Source organism: Zea mays, chromosome 3, assembly GCF_902167145.1.
Source record: "Zea mays cultivar B73 chromosome 3, Zm-B73-REFERENCE-NAM-5.0, whole genome shotgun sequence".
Taxonomy (NCBI): domain Eukaryota; kingdom Viridiplantae; phylum Streptophyta; class Magnoliopsida; order Poales; family Poaceae; genus Zea; species Zea mays.
Window position 1 is genome coordinate 3,425,454 of NC_050098.1, and position 17,753 is coordinate 3,443,206.

Below are 17,753 nucleotides of genomic sequence, written 5' to 3' on the forward strand. Positions count from 1 at the left end.
TGCCTCTGGAAATTCCCGAAGGTGGCGAGTTTGCGTTGGAGTCCTTTGGTGCACCGGACATGTCCGGTGGCACACCGGACATGTCCGGTGGCACACCGGACAGTCCGGTGTGCCAGACCAGAGGTGCCTTCGGTTGGCCCTTTGCTCTTTTGTTGAACCCAACACTTGGTCTTTTTATTGGCTAAGTGTGAACCTTTTGCACCTGTATAACTTATACACTAGAGCAAACTAGTTAGTCTAAAGATTTGTGTTGGGCAATTCAACCACCAAAATTATTTAGAAACTAGGTATAAGCCTAATTCCCTTTCAACTTGCCTTCTACTACTTTGAAGGACATTGATAAAATTCGAAGAGGGTTCCTTTGGTGTGGTCGTAAAAATGCATTGGGTGGCCATTGTGCAGTGGCCTGGGGCAGTGTGTGCAGACCTCGAGAGCTTGGTGGATTGGGTATTTTCAGCATCACTGAACTGAGTTGGGCCCTTAAAATGCGTTGGGCTTGGCTGCAAAAAACTGAGCCAGGTCGGCCCTGGGCATCCCTGCCTTTGCATACCTCAAAAGGACAGTTCAGGAGGCGATCGAGGATAATGGCTGGATTAATGATATTCCTGGGAGTTTATCTGTTGGTGCACTTGCAGACTTCCTGCGTATTTGGGATTTGGTAGCACATGTTGATCTGGACCCCCATAAGGAGGACAAACATATTTTTCGGTTGGCTGCTAATGGCAAATATTCGACTAAAGCCGCTTATGAGGGGCTCTTCATTGGATCTGTGGAGTTTGAACCTTTTGAGCGGATTTGGAAAACTTGGGCTCCGCCCAAATGTCGATTCTTCTTGTTGCTGGTGGCTCACAAGAAATGTTGGACAGCAGATAGACTTGAGAAGCGGGGGCGGGATCATCCGGAAAAATGTCCTTTATGTGAGCAGGAGAGGGAGACAATTGACCATCTGCTTGTGAATTGCGTTTTCTCAAGAGAATGTTGGTTCCTCCTTCTAAGGCAATTCGGGCTGCAGGGTTTGGCCCCCCAACCAACGGATATTAATTTTATGGAGTGGTGGCATCAAGCAAATGAAGCTATTCAGGGGTCCTTCAGAGATGGCCTAAACTCCCTCATTATGCTGGACGCTTGGATTTTGTGGAATCACCGGAACAGATGCATCTTTAATGGCCTTTCCCCTAATTTCCTAATCCATGTGGGGGATGAGCGCCGTCTGTGGGAGACTGCCGGGGCCAAGGGGTTGACATCCCTTATTGCCTCCCTCTCTCATGTAGCCTAGAGTTTTATAGATGAGTCAGTCTATGCTAGTTTCGTTCAGGCCGCCGTAAGGCGTCAGTTGTACCCCGGTCTATTTTAGACCTTGTTTATTTCTTCTTTTAATATAATGATACACAGCTCTCCTGCGTGTTCGAGAAAAAAACAACGGTTTGGTGGTTGAGTCTCAAAACCACTCAACAGTAGTTTCTCGGGTTTAGACTCAAAATTCGGGGCACGATTCTAGCGAAACATGTAGAGCAATCACGGAGGTTGCGTCTAGATGAAGCAAATCTATGAAGGAAGTGTGATCGTTAGATCAACAGTTCGGAAGTTTGACCATTAGGTCTCAAACTAAGTGATTTAGCTCTAAAATATCTAGTGATATATTAAAGATGTGTAACAACCTCTATAAATAAACGGATTGTTGCCCCAACCAGTCATCTCTCTAGCTTTTATCTAGTGATTTAATTTTCAAGCTTCCTCACTCCTTTAGACCGTTATTGAGATTCACAGATATTTTAGCACACAACTTTTCATCTATGTATTTTGAGTCTAAGAAATGTGGTTGGTAAAGTGAAATCAATTTTTGTGCTCCTATAAATTCTTTTAAGCTCTCGCTTTGAAATTTTCTTTCCGAGCCTCTTTTGTTTTGATTTTTTGTTGTTTGTTGGATTTTTTTTATCTGAGTTCTTGGTGAAGCCAAAAGATCTCTAGCTAAATTGGTGTTCTGCACTCCTCAGACCCTAAGTTTAACTCCCTACAGAAGTGAATTTTAGGTTGAGATTAAAAAAATCGCTCGATAGTTCCCTTAAACGGCATGGGTGAGCCAACCTATGGTAGGCGGGCCCTCATGTAAGGGGCTAATCGTGTAAGTTGGGCCTCAAAGCATGGATCAAGGCTCGAATCATAGAGGGTGGCATCTCCATGTATGAGGGGTAGCTTTTCTTAGTGAAATATTATAGGGGTGGTCTTTACTCCACCGATTGAGTTTTTTTGAGTTATTGGTGACGTTTGGGTTTGATATAAACATGCAAAGACCTCCAAAGAAAACTCAGCACCAAATGGTTTGGGTAGATTCGACTTGAGAATAAAAATCTAACTTCTTGGACGAATTTGAGAAAATCTTGGTTTAGAGCGTATTTTTCGATCTATGGTTGCAGTTTTATTTTTTTAGTCAAATTTTATAGACAACTTTAAAACTTCTATGTAAAGGTGTGGGCAAAATCTCAATCCAAATTTATTTGGATTATTTTTTTAGTCTTTTGGAGCTTTAGTTCGAGCTGCTGGCAGCTGGTGGAGCCATGGATTATGCAGCACTCCTGGACAGCTCACTATTTTGAGCGCTTTCAGATTCTTCAGGTGTCTGTTTTACGATCTATTTATTTCTTTGGTATCTTATATACCTAGGGATGGCAACGGGGAATTCCCCGTCGGGTTTTAGCTCCCCAAACCCGTCCCCGCGACAAAAAAATTTCCCCGCGGGGATCCCCACGAACGCTTGCGGGGGACATTTCTTCCCCATCTCCGTTCCCCGCGGGGATAAATCCCCGTCGGGGATCCCCATCCCCGCTTAAATTATAATTAAATCGTACTTCATTTGTTATTAATGTAAAATATTGTCACTTATACACATTGTTAGATGTAAAATTCATTATGTGCACATTAAAATCAATGTATTTGTACAACGGGTGATCTCTTGATAAGGTAATTCTTTACTTTTATCATTAACTATTACATGAAAACATTGTCACATGTAAGTTTAACGGGTCCCCGCGGGGAACGGGGATGGGAAATGCTTCGCCATCCCCGTCCCCGTTTACCCGTCGGGGGAGAACTTTTCCCCATTTACATCCCCGTGGGGGAAGAAACTTCCCCATCCCCATCCCCTAATAGAGGAATTCCCCACGGGGAATCGGGGATCGGGTCCCCATTGCCACCTCTATATATACCCTAGAAACTTTTCTAAGGTATCAAATCACTAATTGGTTATGATGTTTTTGGTTTGGTCTCTTTGTTCATTGCCACCGTTCGAGCAGAGAGATAATTGGTTATGATTTTTTTTTTACAACCTACTCTCCACAGATTCAGTGCTAAAAAGACCTTAAAAACTATGCCGTTTCATGAAAGGTAGAAGAGACAAATCTTTACTGGCCAAAGTTATGCCGATCTGAACTCGGAGGGATGCTAAACAACATATAAAGTGGAAGTGATATGCAGTCACAACCAACTGGATGGTTATCATATCATACAGAGTGCGTTCATCCACTTCACGGTGTATGAATGGGACAGTCATCTATTGCAGGGATCTAGTCATAGATTGGCTGAACACCACATTTCCTTCTACTCGCCAAAGCAAAAGTGATCCGCAGACTGCAGCCACTAATCGCTCTCACTCAGTACAAGAGGGAAACATGCCACTTTCCTATAGCTTTATGACTATGATATTTCCATCCACAAACTAGTATTCCTGATGTGAAAATGACAGCCATAATCATAACCCGCCTAAACTTTTCTCAAGAACTCTGGAGGATGCCATAGATTCCAACTCAAGAAATGACAGTTCAGGGATAAGCTAAACGGAATGCTTTCAAGAGTATACTTTGAATTCGTGCATATATTTGTTGTAATTGTTTTCCCTATCCGAATCCGACATCTAAAAACGCACATAACAGCAATAAAAAGAGCTGTACTAACGACGGTAAAAAAGAGTTCGTACATCGAAAAGAGTACAATTCTTATCAAATCAATAGCATACAGTACAGTTTACCACGACATGAAGACCTTATTTCTGGAAGTGTCCAGCGCTCTCTCTTTTGCCAAACAGCTTCTTAACCCCGTGTAAATCCATGATGATCAGACGTAGGGTAGGTGGGTGGTGGGAAGGTAGCACCTCCGCCTTGTCTTTCTTAGTTTCTTTGAACAGCCAGTGCACGTATTTACAAGTAACGAGTCACAATAACCTTTCTCTTATGGTCTTACCGAATGCAAGATGTACATTCTTGGCTCACAATTTACAGTGTGATGTAATAGTATCATTCAACTGAAATCCTCAGGCAGCTATAAGCCTATTACCAGTTCAGGCATAGAAACAGAAGCACCACTATCAGGTTTCTGGTATGTTTATCCACATTATGATACTTCTCATACCACCAGATTAGTGCAATCTCACATAAAGATCAACTCCTTCGCTATACTGACAGCTTTATCTCGACCAAACAGTTTTTCAACAATGGCTAGGCCGAACTCTGTCGCAGTGCCTGGGGCTCTACTGGTGATAAGGTTACCATCTACAACAACCCTATGCTCACATGCGCTCTGGTCTGTGAGCAGGTGTGACATAGGTGGAAATGCTGTTGCCTTCTTGCCCTACAATGACACAGGTAGTTCAAGTTAATACAACTTGCAGCTTTTTGTTCAGACATTAATACCGTTTGAATGAAACTATAAGTCTTTTCCCTGGTTTTCTGCATTAATGTCGATGGTATTGAACTGAGGATATAGGATAGGATTAATGATAACAAGCGCATATGTTCATTGGGGCAGACGAAACAGGAAAGTACCTTCAGTAAACCGTGCGGCTCAAGCACATGAGCTGGAGAAGCACATATTGCACCATAAGGTTTATTGGATTCTGCTTGTTTCTTGAGTAAGTCAACAAGTTGCTTTGTACTAGCAAACTTCTGAGCACCTTGCAAACCTCCCTGTTTGCAGATAAAATGCTTTTTTCAGTGTGAGGCCCTTAAACAGTTATACCCCGTTAATGGAAAAATAACTCAGCAGCCACATACCGGCATGACAATCAAATCAAATTGCATTTTAATGGCTTCATCCAACATCATATCAGCAATTAGATTAAACTTATGGCGACGGGTCACAATTTGTAACTTCTCCTCCACCGACGCAACGATAACATTTGCTCCTGCTCTACGCAACACGTCTATCAAATTGACAGCTTCAATTTCCTCTGAACCATTAGCAACTGGAACAAGAACCTAGAGACACATAAAAGGGAAAGGCATAGGCAAAATTTAAAAACTTCAGGTTAATACACCATAATTGGAAAATATTAGGATTGTATAAAAAAGTTAGCATTGCCAGCAGCACATGTCATTTCAACGAGAGAGAAAAGAGGCATACAAACAAAGGGGAGACTGAAACAGCACCACCCAAACACAATCAACCAGCTGGTTTCAGGATCAAGGGGCACCACAGGAAGAAACTAAAACACGGCTGTTCCCTCCGTCCTAAAATAGTTGTCGCTATGGTATTCGTACCTATTTGCACAAAATAATAGCAACATTTATATTTTAAAATAAATTTATTATAAAAATAGATTCAAAGATCTATCTAATGATACTAATTATGTACTACACATATTAATATTTTCTTGTTCTGTATTTGGTCAAAGTTAAAAATAGTTGGCTTTTCAAAAGGCGAGAACTACAACTGTTTTAGGACGGAGGGAGTAGACTGGTTCCCACTGAAACTTTCTTCTCTGGTAATGAAGGGAATGTAGGGCAGGGCTCCTGAGTGGGCATTCAGAATATAAATACCATCATGTAACATATATATGATCGTCTTCTTTATGACTTTATACCAAAAAGAAAAAGTGGTTCACAAAGGTCGTTGTTCTTAGTCACTATCCTACTATGTACACAAGTTTGTGCACCTCCCATCTCAAAAAGGCAGGAGGAAAGAAAAGTTGCCCCTCCCATATTACTACAAAAGTTTTTCCACGCTCCTATGACTCAGTAATCACCAATAAGGCAATAACTGAATGCTAATGACAGTTTTCAGGCAGATTGCTATATTGTTAAAGTGAGACAAAACAAGATTGTTGGAGGACATGGGGAGCATATTTCAAAGAAGGCTGCAATAAGTTATTTTTATTAGAAGAAACGATATAAATCACATGAGTTCCATGAGGAAGTTATCTGAATGAATGGATATGATATTTTTCTTTGTTTCTGTATGAAGCTCAGTTCCATCTCATACCTGAGGTGTGCTGCCACATTTCCATTCAACCGAATTAAGTTCTTCTATGGTATATTCAACTCCATGTTGAGGACGCAAGTACTGAAGGATAGCAATTACACAATCATCAGGTAATAAAAGTAATTGTATAGTAGATAATGTCAGATTTTAAAAAAAAGTTCTAATGTGGCCAATTCTGCAACTTGTTGGATGAAACCACGGATCAGTAACATACCTGCTTGACACAAAATAACTAAGATATATTTTAGAGAAAAAAAAAACAGCTTCGCTGTGAACAATAACCATTAAGGCATACAATAAGCCATTTGGATCCCCCATGCTCTTAGTCATGGCTTGTAATGTAGCTTACCAAAGGTCCAGCAACCTCCTCCATCTTCTCTTTGCCATACAGCTTCTCCACCAAAGCAAGAGCAAACTCGACTGCGGTTCCTGGACCCTGGCTGGTGATCGCATTTCTGTCGACCACGACCCTCGAGTCCACAGGGATCACCTCTGCAGTGAACTTCTCCATGAACGACGGATAACATGTCGCCTGCAACAACAAAAATAAGCCGCCAGTTTCTCATCGCGGTACATAACCACACAGAATGCCGCTCAATGTCGCACCTTTAAGCCTTTGAGCATGCCCCAGTAAGCCAGCGTCACCGCCGGCGCAGCACAGATGGCGCCGTAGAGGCCCCCATCCTCGGCGTGGGTCTTGACCATCTTCTCGAGCGCTTTGCAGTCTCTGAGGCCAACTGATCCAGGCATTCCTCCCTACAACACACGAGATTTTTGGACTGACCATCAGCACGAAACGGCGAGGTAGCAAATGCAAGAGAGAGCGTAACATAGCCGAGAGCCCGAGACTGAAGGCATGGTGAATTGGTGACAGTACAGTCAGTGAACAAGGAGGGGCGATGAGGCACGCACCGGCAGGGCGATGAGGTCGAAGGGCTCCCCCTGCAGGTCGGCGACGCGGCCGTCCGCGACGAGCTTGACCCCGTAGGCGGCCTGGACGAGGAGGCCGTCGTCCCCGGGCGGGTCGGCGGTGGCGACGGTGACCCGCGCGCCGGCGCGGTTGAGGACGTCCGCGGTGGTCGCCGCCTCGATCGGCTCCGTGCCGGCGGCCACCGGCACCAGCACCCGCTTGGCCTTCTCGCCGCCGCCGCCAACTCCCGAGGCGAAGGCGCGGGCGATGAACTGGCCGCCGCGCGAGGCGGCACGCCTCGCCACCGAGGACGCTGCGGCCGCGGCCATCCGGAATCGCCGATCCTCGCCGCGGGATTCTTGCCTTGTTGCTCGCCTGAAGGCGGAAAGGCGGTGCGGGAGCGGGATTTCCGGGAGGGAGAGACGGGCGGGTCTCTATCCGTCTGGCTGGCTGCTGGCGCGTCCTGCCGTTTTGGCTTTCCTTCGGCTGTCCGGAGTTCAGGCTGCTGCCTGACGGTCCAGTAGTCGGCAGTTGCCGTCGTAGGAGTAGGTTTACGTGGCTGCGGATTCGGTTCGGCACCAAGCTGAGTCACCATTCATGGCGCGGGCGGCGGGCGGGGTTGGCCGTCAGCCCGTCAGGCGTCAATGAGTCGTTGCCGTCGTTTTCCTGCATAAACTATTGGCCGCGACTCGTGTGCCGTGGCGTCGTGGGTCTTTCCGCTGTACATCACTCCGACAGTCCGACGCCGTTTCGCTTTCGAGTTTCAGCAACTAGCCGGCAGTGCCCCGTTGCTGTTCAACATGACCCTTATCTTTAGGCCGTCCGTCTAATCAAGAACACCACTTAAAAAAACCGAAAAATAAAAGCTCTCTACAAAAACATGAGTTAGGCTGGTATAGTCTAAATGATGGAATTGTATAGGTGAGGAAAAAAGGATGACATATATTGTAATTTCTATTTACATAATCATGGGTAGTGGATCTTTTGCCAAAATAATCTTAAATAAGCTACTTTTGAGAAGATTATGAGATTATCATAATTTGGGCTTTAGATTATATAATATGAACTCATAATCTATGTGTTTCTTTACCTATTGAATTATTTATGCTGGATTATATAATCTAGAGAGATTATAATCCGAAACAAACAGAGCCTAAATCATGGGATTGTGCCGTGATTCAAACTTAGAAACAATGGACAACACTTTAAACTTAAAAACCATGGAGGACACGACAAGATGGGTCATGTTTAAACCGATACGGCACGAAGTGAATCACAAATTAGAAAATTAAAGTTTAAATAGTTCTTTCATGCTCAAATAAATTTTATCTTCATAAAAGTTATATAAAAACGTTGATATTTAATATATATATATATATATATATATATATATATATATATATATATATATATATATATTCGTGGTTTCGAAAACTTAAGGACAATAAGATGTGTGTTCGATGGGAGATGTTAACGCGGACTCACCCCGAATGATGGATACGAAGTGAATCACAAATTAGAAAATTAAAGTTCAAATAGTTCTTTCCTGCTCAAATAAATTTTATCTTCATAAAAGTTATATAAAAACATTGATTTTTATAATATATATATATATATATATATAAATAAAGGTTGATTATATACCCTTGTTTGTTTATTTGAGGTGAGGAAAGAAGGATGACATATATTGTAATTTCTATTTACATAACCATGGGTAGTGGGTCTTTTGCTAAAATAATCTCAAATAAGCTACTCTTGAGGAGATTATGAGATTATCATAATCTGGGTTTTAGATTATATAATCTGAACTCATAATCTAGGTGTTTGTTTACCTATTGAATTATTTGCGCTGGATTATATAATCTAGAGAGATTATAATCTGAAACAAATAGGGCCTAAATGATGGGATTGTGTCGTGATTCAAACTTAGAAACAATGGACAACACTTTAAACTTAGAAGCCATGGAGGACACGACAAGATGAGTCATGTTTAAACCGATACAGCACGAAGTGAATCACAAATTAGAAAATTAAAGTTTAAATAGTTCTTTCATGCTCAAATAAATTTTATCTTCATAAAAGTTATATAAAAACGTTGATATTTATAATATATATATATATATCGTGGTTTCGAAAACTTAAGGACAGTAAGATTTGTGTTCAGTGGGAGATGCTAACGCGGACTCACCCCAAATGGTGGATACGGCACGAAGTGAATCACAAATTAGAAAATTAAAGTTCAAATAGTTCTTTCATGCTCAAATAAATTTTATCTTCATAAAAGTTATATAAAAACGTTGATATTTAATATATATATATATATATATATATATATATATATCGTGGTTTCGGAAACTGAAGGACAATAAGATTTGTGTTCGGTGGGAGATGCTAACGCGGACTCACCCCGAATGTTGAATCACTAGGATTCGAACGATGAACTTGGGACATGGGGTTTATACTAGTCCGGACTTGCGCCCTAGTTCAATGCAGTGTTGATCATAATATTGCTTGGGAGCGTGTTACAACTAGTGTGCTCGTGTGTAAGGAGGGGTGCCTTCCCTTTTTATATCTTAAGGGTAGGACCTTGCAGTGGGACTTGTATTCTACTGGAGAGATAGAGAGAGAGATCTGCTGCCCGAGTTGTCGTGGTGGGTCCTCCGTAGGGTCGTGCGTAGCTGTGCTTCTGGCAGTCCTTTCCCGCTGCTCTAGCTCTTATAGCGAGTCCATCGCTGACGTCTACGTAATGGGTTCCACAAATCGGTCTCAAAGTGTAGTCATACATGGCGTGGCTTTTCCTATCGTCATGGGCCCTTCGTCACCTGCAAGCGTGCGCAGACGCACGCTCGATATGACGCGTTGTCTCGTCCATCCGATGTACGGGTCACTATAGAGACCATGGTGCCCATTCAGTGTGTTGTGTGCATATCCAGACGTGACTTGATGGTGACACGTCCAGTCGTAGCTAACGTGCATTAGTAACGCTGGACTTAGATCTCCGCCTCGCCAAGTTGCTCGATGGAGAACTGGTCGGCCAGAGCTGATTGGCATAGAGTTGGTCATCGGAGTTGGTCACGGAGAGTTGGTCATTTTCGGGGGAACGACCCCCGGTAACAGGTATCCGCCAGTTAGAGAGTGCGTTGAGGAAAGAGCCCCTGATCACTGGGGGCCATTAGTCAGTTGGGAGAGGCGAATGTGTCAACCTCGAAATGACCCGCCCCCGGTCGAACCTCGCAGCACCGATCCCGGGGTCGAGTGTGGCGAAACCTGACAATGGAGGTCGAGCGAGTCGAAGGGAACCAGTTGAGTGGATCTCATGCCCATCCCTAAACTGAGTTGTTGTAAATAGTCGACCACATTCAACCACGCCTAGCACTGAGCCATAGCGCGGCGACAGTCCGCTTCCCACTCATAACCTACGAGCCCCCCCATTGACTACGGCGTGTTAATGGCCGACACGCCCTCGACCTATGGTGCACTTATGGCCTATCGGCTAGCTTGAGTGCGCATACCTCCAACATGGCACTACACGACGGGCTATGTCGAGCCCCAGGATATGGAGGCCAGGGGTCGACATAGCCAAAATAATGACCCTTGGGACCATCGTCATCCCCATGTCATCCGCCAAGGTAAATATGAGATAGCAGGCAGCCCCGGGCCCCACGAGTACACGTAGCTCCACCTAGGGTAAGTGAAAGTCGCCTAGAGTGGGGTGAATAGGCGAAACCTAAAAATTATAAACTTTGAACACGCACTTCACACGAGTTAGGGTTAGAAATAAATAATTATGAATTTGGAGTGCGGAAGATAGTTCTTCTTGCTATGAGTTGCTCAATCAATGCGGATAACTTTGGGAGCTAACTCAAAACAATATGAGCAGGAGAACTTTAGATAGAGAGAGGAGAGGGAAGAAACAAATTGAAAGGGAATTAGGCTTACACCTATTTCCTAAATGATTTTGGTGGTTGAATTGCCCAAACACAAATAATTGGACTAACTAGTTTGCTCTAGATTATATGTTCTACAGGTGCCAAAGGTTCATCTACAACTATACTAAATCGACTGTCCGGAATACCGTAGATTATTCCGGACATGAGAAGCTTTTTGGAAAAACAGGCCAAGCGCAGACCGTCTGGGCCCTTGCGGCGGACCGTCCGCAACATCAGGATGACCCTCGGACAGAACCAATGCAAAAACCCAAGTCTGCACTACGGACCGTCCGAAGGAAAAGCAAGGACCGTCCGAGACCTCGCGCGGACCGTCCGGCCTCAAGCGCGGACCGTCCGGTAGGTGAGGAACCGAAAAACCCGAAGCTGACGGGTTCAGAAAAATGAATTATAGCGTCCTCGCGGACCATCCGGGGTGCACGACCGGACCGTCCGCGACTGGCTTTATCTAACATCTGACGACCTCAACGGGGAGTAGTAACTTGAGATCATTAGTGATTAGTAACTTGAGAGAGAGAGAGAGATCCGTGTGTTATTTGTCGCTCTTGTCGCTTGGCATTTGCAACCGTGCTTTCTTTCAATCTTTCTTGCGATCAACTCAATTGTAACCAAGGCAAGAGACACCAATTGTGTGGTGGTCCTTGCGGGGAAGTTTGTTCCCGTTTCATTGAGAAGAAGAAGCTCACTCGGTCCAAGGGACCGTTTGAGAGAGGGAAAGGGTTGAAAGAGACCCGGTCTTTGTGACCACCTCAACGGGGAGTATGTTTGCGAGAACCGAACCTCGGTAAAACAAATCCGCGTGTCACACTCTTTATTCGCTTGCGATTTGTTTTGCACTCCCTCTCGCGGACTCAATTATATTTCTAACGCTAACCCGGCTTGTAGTTGTGATTATTTTTGAGAATTTCAGTTTCGCCCTATTCACCCCCCCCCCCTCTAGGCGACTTTCAATTGGTATCGGAGCCCGGTGCTTCATTAGAGCCTAACCGCTCGAAGTGATGTCGGGAGATCACGCCAAGAAGGAGATGGAGACCGGCGAAAAGCCCACTACAAGCAACGAGAAAGCTCTATCGGGAGAGTCCCGCAACAAGGAGAAGAAGAAGGAGAAGAAAACTTCTTCCCACAAGTCGCATCGGAGTGGCGACAAGATAAAGAAGATGAGGAAGGTGGTCTACTACGAGACCGACACCTCATCGCCATCTACCTCAGGCTCCGACACGCCCTCCATAACTTCTAAGCGCCATGAGCGCAAGAAGTTTAGTAAGATTCCCCTACGCTACCCTCGCATTACTAAACATACACCTTTACTTTCCGTCCCATTAGGAAAACCACCAACTTTTGATGGTGAAGATTATACAAGGTGGAGTGATTTAATGCGATTTCATCTAACCTCACTCCACAAAAGTATATGGGATGTTGTTGAGTTTGGTGCGCAGGTACCATCCGTAGGGGATGAGGATTATGATGAGGACGAGGTGGCCCAAATCGAGCACTTCAACTCCCAAGCCACAACCATACTCCTCGCCTCTCTAAGTAGGGAGGAGTACAACAAGGTGCAAGGACTAAAAAGCGCCAAGGAAGTTTGGGACGTGCTCAAGACGGTGCACGAGGGTGATGAACTCACCAAGATCACCAAGCGGGAAACGATCGAGGGGGAGCTCGGTCGCTTCCGTCTTCGCCAAGGGGAGGAGCCACAAGATATGTACAACCGGCTCAAAACCTTGGTGAACCAAGTGCGCAACCTCGGGAGCAAGAAGTGGGATGACCACGAGGTGGTTAAGGTTATTCTTAGATCACTCATTTTCCTTAACCCTACTCAAGTTCAATTAATTCGTGGGAATCCTATATATACACTAATGACTCCCGAGGAAGTAATCGGGAATTTTGTGAGCTTTGAGTGCATGATAAAAGGCTCAAAGAAAATCAACGAGCTTGATGATCCCTCCACGTCCGAAGCACAACCAGTGGCATTCAAGGCGACGGAGGAGAAGAAGGAGGAGTCTACACCGAGTAGACAACCAATTGATGCCTCCAAGCTCGACAATGAGGAGATGGCTTTAATCATCAAAAGCTTTCGCCAAATCCTCAAGCAACGGAAAGGGAAGGATTACAAATCCCGTTCCAAGAAGGTTTGCTACAAGTGTGGTAAGCCCGGTCACTTTATTGCTAAATGTCCATTATCAAGTGAAAGTGACAGGGATAACGACAAGAAGGGCAAGAGGAGAGAAAAGAAGAGGTACCACAAGAAGAGGGGCGGCGATGCCCACGTGTGCCGCGAGTGGGACTCCGACGAGAGCTTCACCGACTCCTCCGACGACGACGAGGACGCCGCCAACATCGCCGTCACCAAGGGACTTCTCTTCCCCAACGTCGGCCACAAGTGCCTCATGGCAAAGGATGGCAAAAAGAAGAAGGTTAAATCTAAATCCTCCACTAGATATGAGTCTTCTAGTGATGAAAATGCTAGTGATGAGGAGGATAACTTGCGTACTCTTTTTGCCAACCTTAACATGGAACAAAAGGAAAAACTAAATGAGCTAATTAGTGCCATCCATGAAAAGGATGATCTCTTGGACTCCCAAGAGGACTTCCTAATCAAGGAAAATAAAAAGCATGTTAAGGTTAAGAATGCTTATGCTCTAGAGGTAGAAAAATGTGAGAAATTATCTAGTGAGCTAAGCACATGCCATGACACTATTGCCAACCTTAGAAATGAAAATGCCAAATTAATTACTAAGGTTGATTCTCATGTTTGTAATGTTTCAACTTCCAATTCTAGAGATGATAATGTTGATTTACTTGCTAGGATTGATGAGTTAAATGTTTCTCTTGCTAGCCTTAGAATTGAAAATGAGAAATTGCGTGCTAAGGCTAAAGATTTTGATGTTTGCAATATTAATATTTCTAACCTTAGAAGTGAAAATGATATATTACATGCTAAGGTTGTAGAATTAAAATCTTGCAAACCCTCTACATCTACCGTTAAGCACACTTCTATTTGTACTAGATGTAGAGATGTTGATGTTAATGCTATTCATGATCACATGGCTTTAATTAAACAACAAAATGATCATATAGCAAAATTAGATGCTAAAATTGCCGAGCATAACTTAGAGAATGAAAAGTTTAAATTTGCTCGTAGTATGCTTTATAATGGGAGACGCCCTGGCATCAAGGATGGTATTGGCTTCCAAAGGGGAGACAATGTCAAACTTAACGCCCCTCCTAAAAGGTTGTCTAATTTTGTAAAGGGCAAGGCTCCCATGCCTCAGGATAACGAGGGTTACATTTTGTACCCTGCCGGTTATCCCGAGAGCAAAATTAGGAGGATTCACTCCAGGAAGTCTCACTCTGGCCCTAACCATGCTTTCATGTATAAGGGTGAGACATCTAGCTCTAGGCAACCAACCCATGCTAAGTTGCCTAAAAGGAAAACTCCTAGTGCATCAAATGATCATGACATTTCATTTAAAACTTTTGATGCATCCTATGTTTTGACTAACAAATCCGGCAAAATAGTTGCCAAATTTGTTGGGGGCAAACACAAGGGCTCCAAGACTTGTGTTTGGGTACCCAAAGTTCTTGTATCTAATGCCAAAGGACCCAAAACCATTTGGGTACCTAAAGTCAAGAACTAAACATGTTTTGTAGGTTTATGCATCCGAGGGCTCAAGTTGGATTATCGACAGCGGGTGCACAAACCACATGACATGGGAGAAAAAGATGTTCTCCTCCTACGAGAAAAACCAGGATCCCCAACGAGCTATCACATTCGGGGATGGAAACCAAGGTTTGGTCAAGGGTTTGGGTAAAATTGCTATATCTCCTGACCATTCTATTTCCAATGTTTTTCTTGTAGATTCATTAGATTACAATTTGCTTTCTGTATCTCAATTATGCAAAATGGACTACAACTGTCTCTTTACTGATGTAGGTGTCACTGTCTTTAGAAGAAGTGATGATTCAATAGCATTTAAGGGTGTGTTAGAGGGTCAGCTATACTTAGTAGATTTTGATAGAGCTGAACTCGACACATGCTTAATTGCTAAGACTAACATGGGTTGGCTCTGGCATCGCCGACTAGAACATGTTGGGATGAAGAATCTTCATAAACTTCTAAAGGGAGAGCACATTTTAGGATTAACCAATGTTCATTTTGAGAAAGACAGGGTTTGTAGCGCATGCCAAGCAGGAAAGCAAGTTGGTGCCCATCATCCACACAAGAACATCATGACGACTGACAGGCCACTGGAGCTCCTACACATGGACCTATTCGGCCCGATCGCTTACATAAGCATCGACGGGAGTAAGTACTGTCTAGTTATTGTGGATGATTATTCTCGCTTCACTTGGGTGTTCTTTTTGCAGGAAAGATCTCATACCCAAGAAACATTAAAGGGATTCTTGAGACGGGCTCAAAATGAGTTCGGCTTAAGGATCAAGAAAATTAGAAGCGACAACGGGACGGAGTTCAAGAACTCTCAAATTGAAGGCTTCCTTGAGGAGGAGGGCATCAAGAATGAGTTCTCTTCTCCCTACACCCCTCAACAAAATGGTGTAGTGGAGAGGAAGAATAGAACTCTTTTGGACATGGCAAGAACCATGCTTGATGAGTACAAGACTTCGGATCGGTTTTGGGCCGAGGCGGTCAACACCGCCTGCTACGCCATCAACCGGTTATATCTACACCGAATCCTCAAGAAGACATCATACGAACTCCTAACCGGTAAAAAGCCCAATATTTCATATTTTAGAGTCTTTGGTAGCAAATGCTTTATTCTTGTTAAAAGAGGTAGAAAATCTAAATTTGCTCCTAAGACAGTAGAAGGCTTTTTACTAGGATATGATTCAAACACAAGGGCATATAGAGTCTTTAACAAGTCCTCCGGACAAGTTGAAGTTTCTTGTGACGTTGTGTTTGATGAGACTAACGGCTCTCAAGTAGAGCAAGTTGATCTTGATGAGATAGGTATTGAAGAGGCTCCGTGCATCGCGCTAAGGAACATGTCCATTGGAGATGTATGTCCTAAGGAATCCGAAGAGCCTCCAAATGCACAAGATCAACCATCCTCCTCCACGCAAGCATCTCCACCGACTCAAAATGAGGATGAAGCTCAAGTTGATGAAGTAGAAGATCAAGCAAATGAGCCACCTCAAGATGACGACAATGATCAAGGGGGAGATGCAAATGATCAAGACAAGGAGGATGAAGAACAAAGACCGCCACACCCAAGGGTCCACCAAGCTATCCAACGAGATCACCCCGTAGACACCATCCTCGGCGACATTCATAAGGGGGTAACCACTAGATCTCGTGTTGCACATTTTTGTGAGCATTACTCTTTTGTTTCCTCTATTGAACCACACAAAGTAGAGGAAGCACTACAAGATTCGGATTGGGTGGTGGCGATGCAAGAGGAGCTCAACAACTTCACTAGGAATGAGGTATGACATTTAGTTCCACGTCCTAATCAAAATGTTGTAGGAACCAAATGGGTCTTCCGCAACAAGCAAGATGAGCATGGTGTGGTGACAAGGAACAAAGCTCGACTTGTGGCCAAGGGATACTCCCAAGTCGAAGGTTTAGATTTCGGTGAAACCTATGCACCCGTAGCTAGGCTTGAGTCAATTCGTATTTTATTGGCCTATGCTACTTACCATGGCTTCAAGCTTTATCAAATGGACGTGAAGAGTGCCTTCCTCAATGGACCAATCAAGGAAGAGGTCTATGTTGAGCAACCTCCCGGCTTTGAAGATAGTGAGTACCCTAACCATGTTTATAAACTCTCTAAGGCGCTTTATGGGCTCAAGCAAGCCCCAAGAGCATGGTATGAATGTCTTAGGGATTTCCTTATCACTAATGGATTCAAAGTCGGAAAGGCCGATCCTACTTTATTCACTAAAACTCTTGAAAATGACTTGTTTGTATGCCAAATTTATGTTGATGATATTATATTTGGGTGTACTAACGAGTCTACATGTGAAGAATTTAGTAGGATCATGACACAGAAATTCGAGATGTCAATGATGGGGGAGTTGAAGTATTTCTTAGGATTTCAAGTGAAGCAACTCCAAGAGGGCACTTTCATGAGCCAAACAAAGTACACTCAAGACATTCTAAGCAAGTTTGGGATGAAGGATGCCAAACCCATCAAGACACCCATGGGAACCAATGGGCATCTCGACCTCGACACGGGAGGTAAATCCGTCGATCAAAAGGTATACCGGTCGATGATTGGTTCATTACTCTATTTATGTGCATCTCGACCGGACATTATGCTTTCCGTATGCATGTGTGCAAGATTCCAAGCCGACCCTAAGGAAGCTCACCTTACGGCCGTAAAACGAATCTTGAGATATTTATTTTATACTCCTAAGTTGGGCTTTGGTATCCTAGGGGATCCACTTTTGATTTGATTGGTTATTCGGATGCCGATTGGGCGGGTTGTAAAATTAATAGAAAGAGCACATCGGGGACTTGCCAGTTCTTGGGAAGATCCTTGGTGTCTTGGGCTTCAAAGAAGCAAAATTCCGTAGCTCTTTCTACCGCCGAAGCCGAGTACATTGCCGCAGGCCACTGTTGCGCGCAACTACTTTGGATGAGGCAAACCCTTTGGGACTACGGTTACAAATTAACCAAAGTTCCT

The 17,753-nt window shown here is 44.0% G+C and overlaps 1 protein-coding gene across 1 annotated transcript; it reads right to left on the reverse strand.

The window, feature by feature from the left end:
* Positions 1-3,968: 3,968 nt before the first annotated feature.
* LOC100284612 (uncharacterized) lies at positions 3,969-7,604 on the reverse strand. Its single transcript, NM_001157507.2, has 7 exons — positions 7,162-7,604; positions 6,856-7,005; positions 6,599-6,781; positions 6,250-6,330; positions 5,043-5,246; positions 4,815-4,955; positions 3,969-4,620 (listed from the first exon to the last, which is right to left on the reverse strand). The coding sequence occupies exons 1-7, from the start codon at positions 7,486-7,488 to the stop codon at positions 4,420-4,422; spliced, it is 1,287 nt and encodes a 428-aa protein (NP_001150979.1). The 5' UTR covers positions 7,489-7,604; the 3' UTR covers positions 3,969-4,419.
* Positions 7,605-17,753: the final 10,149 nt, after the last annotated feature.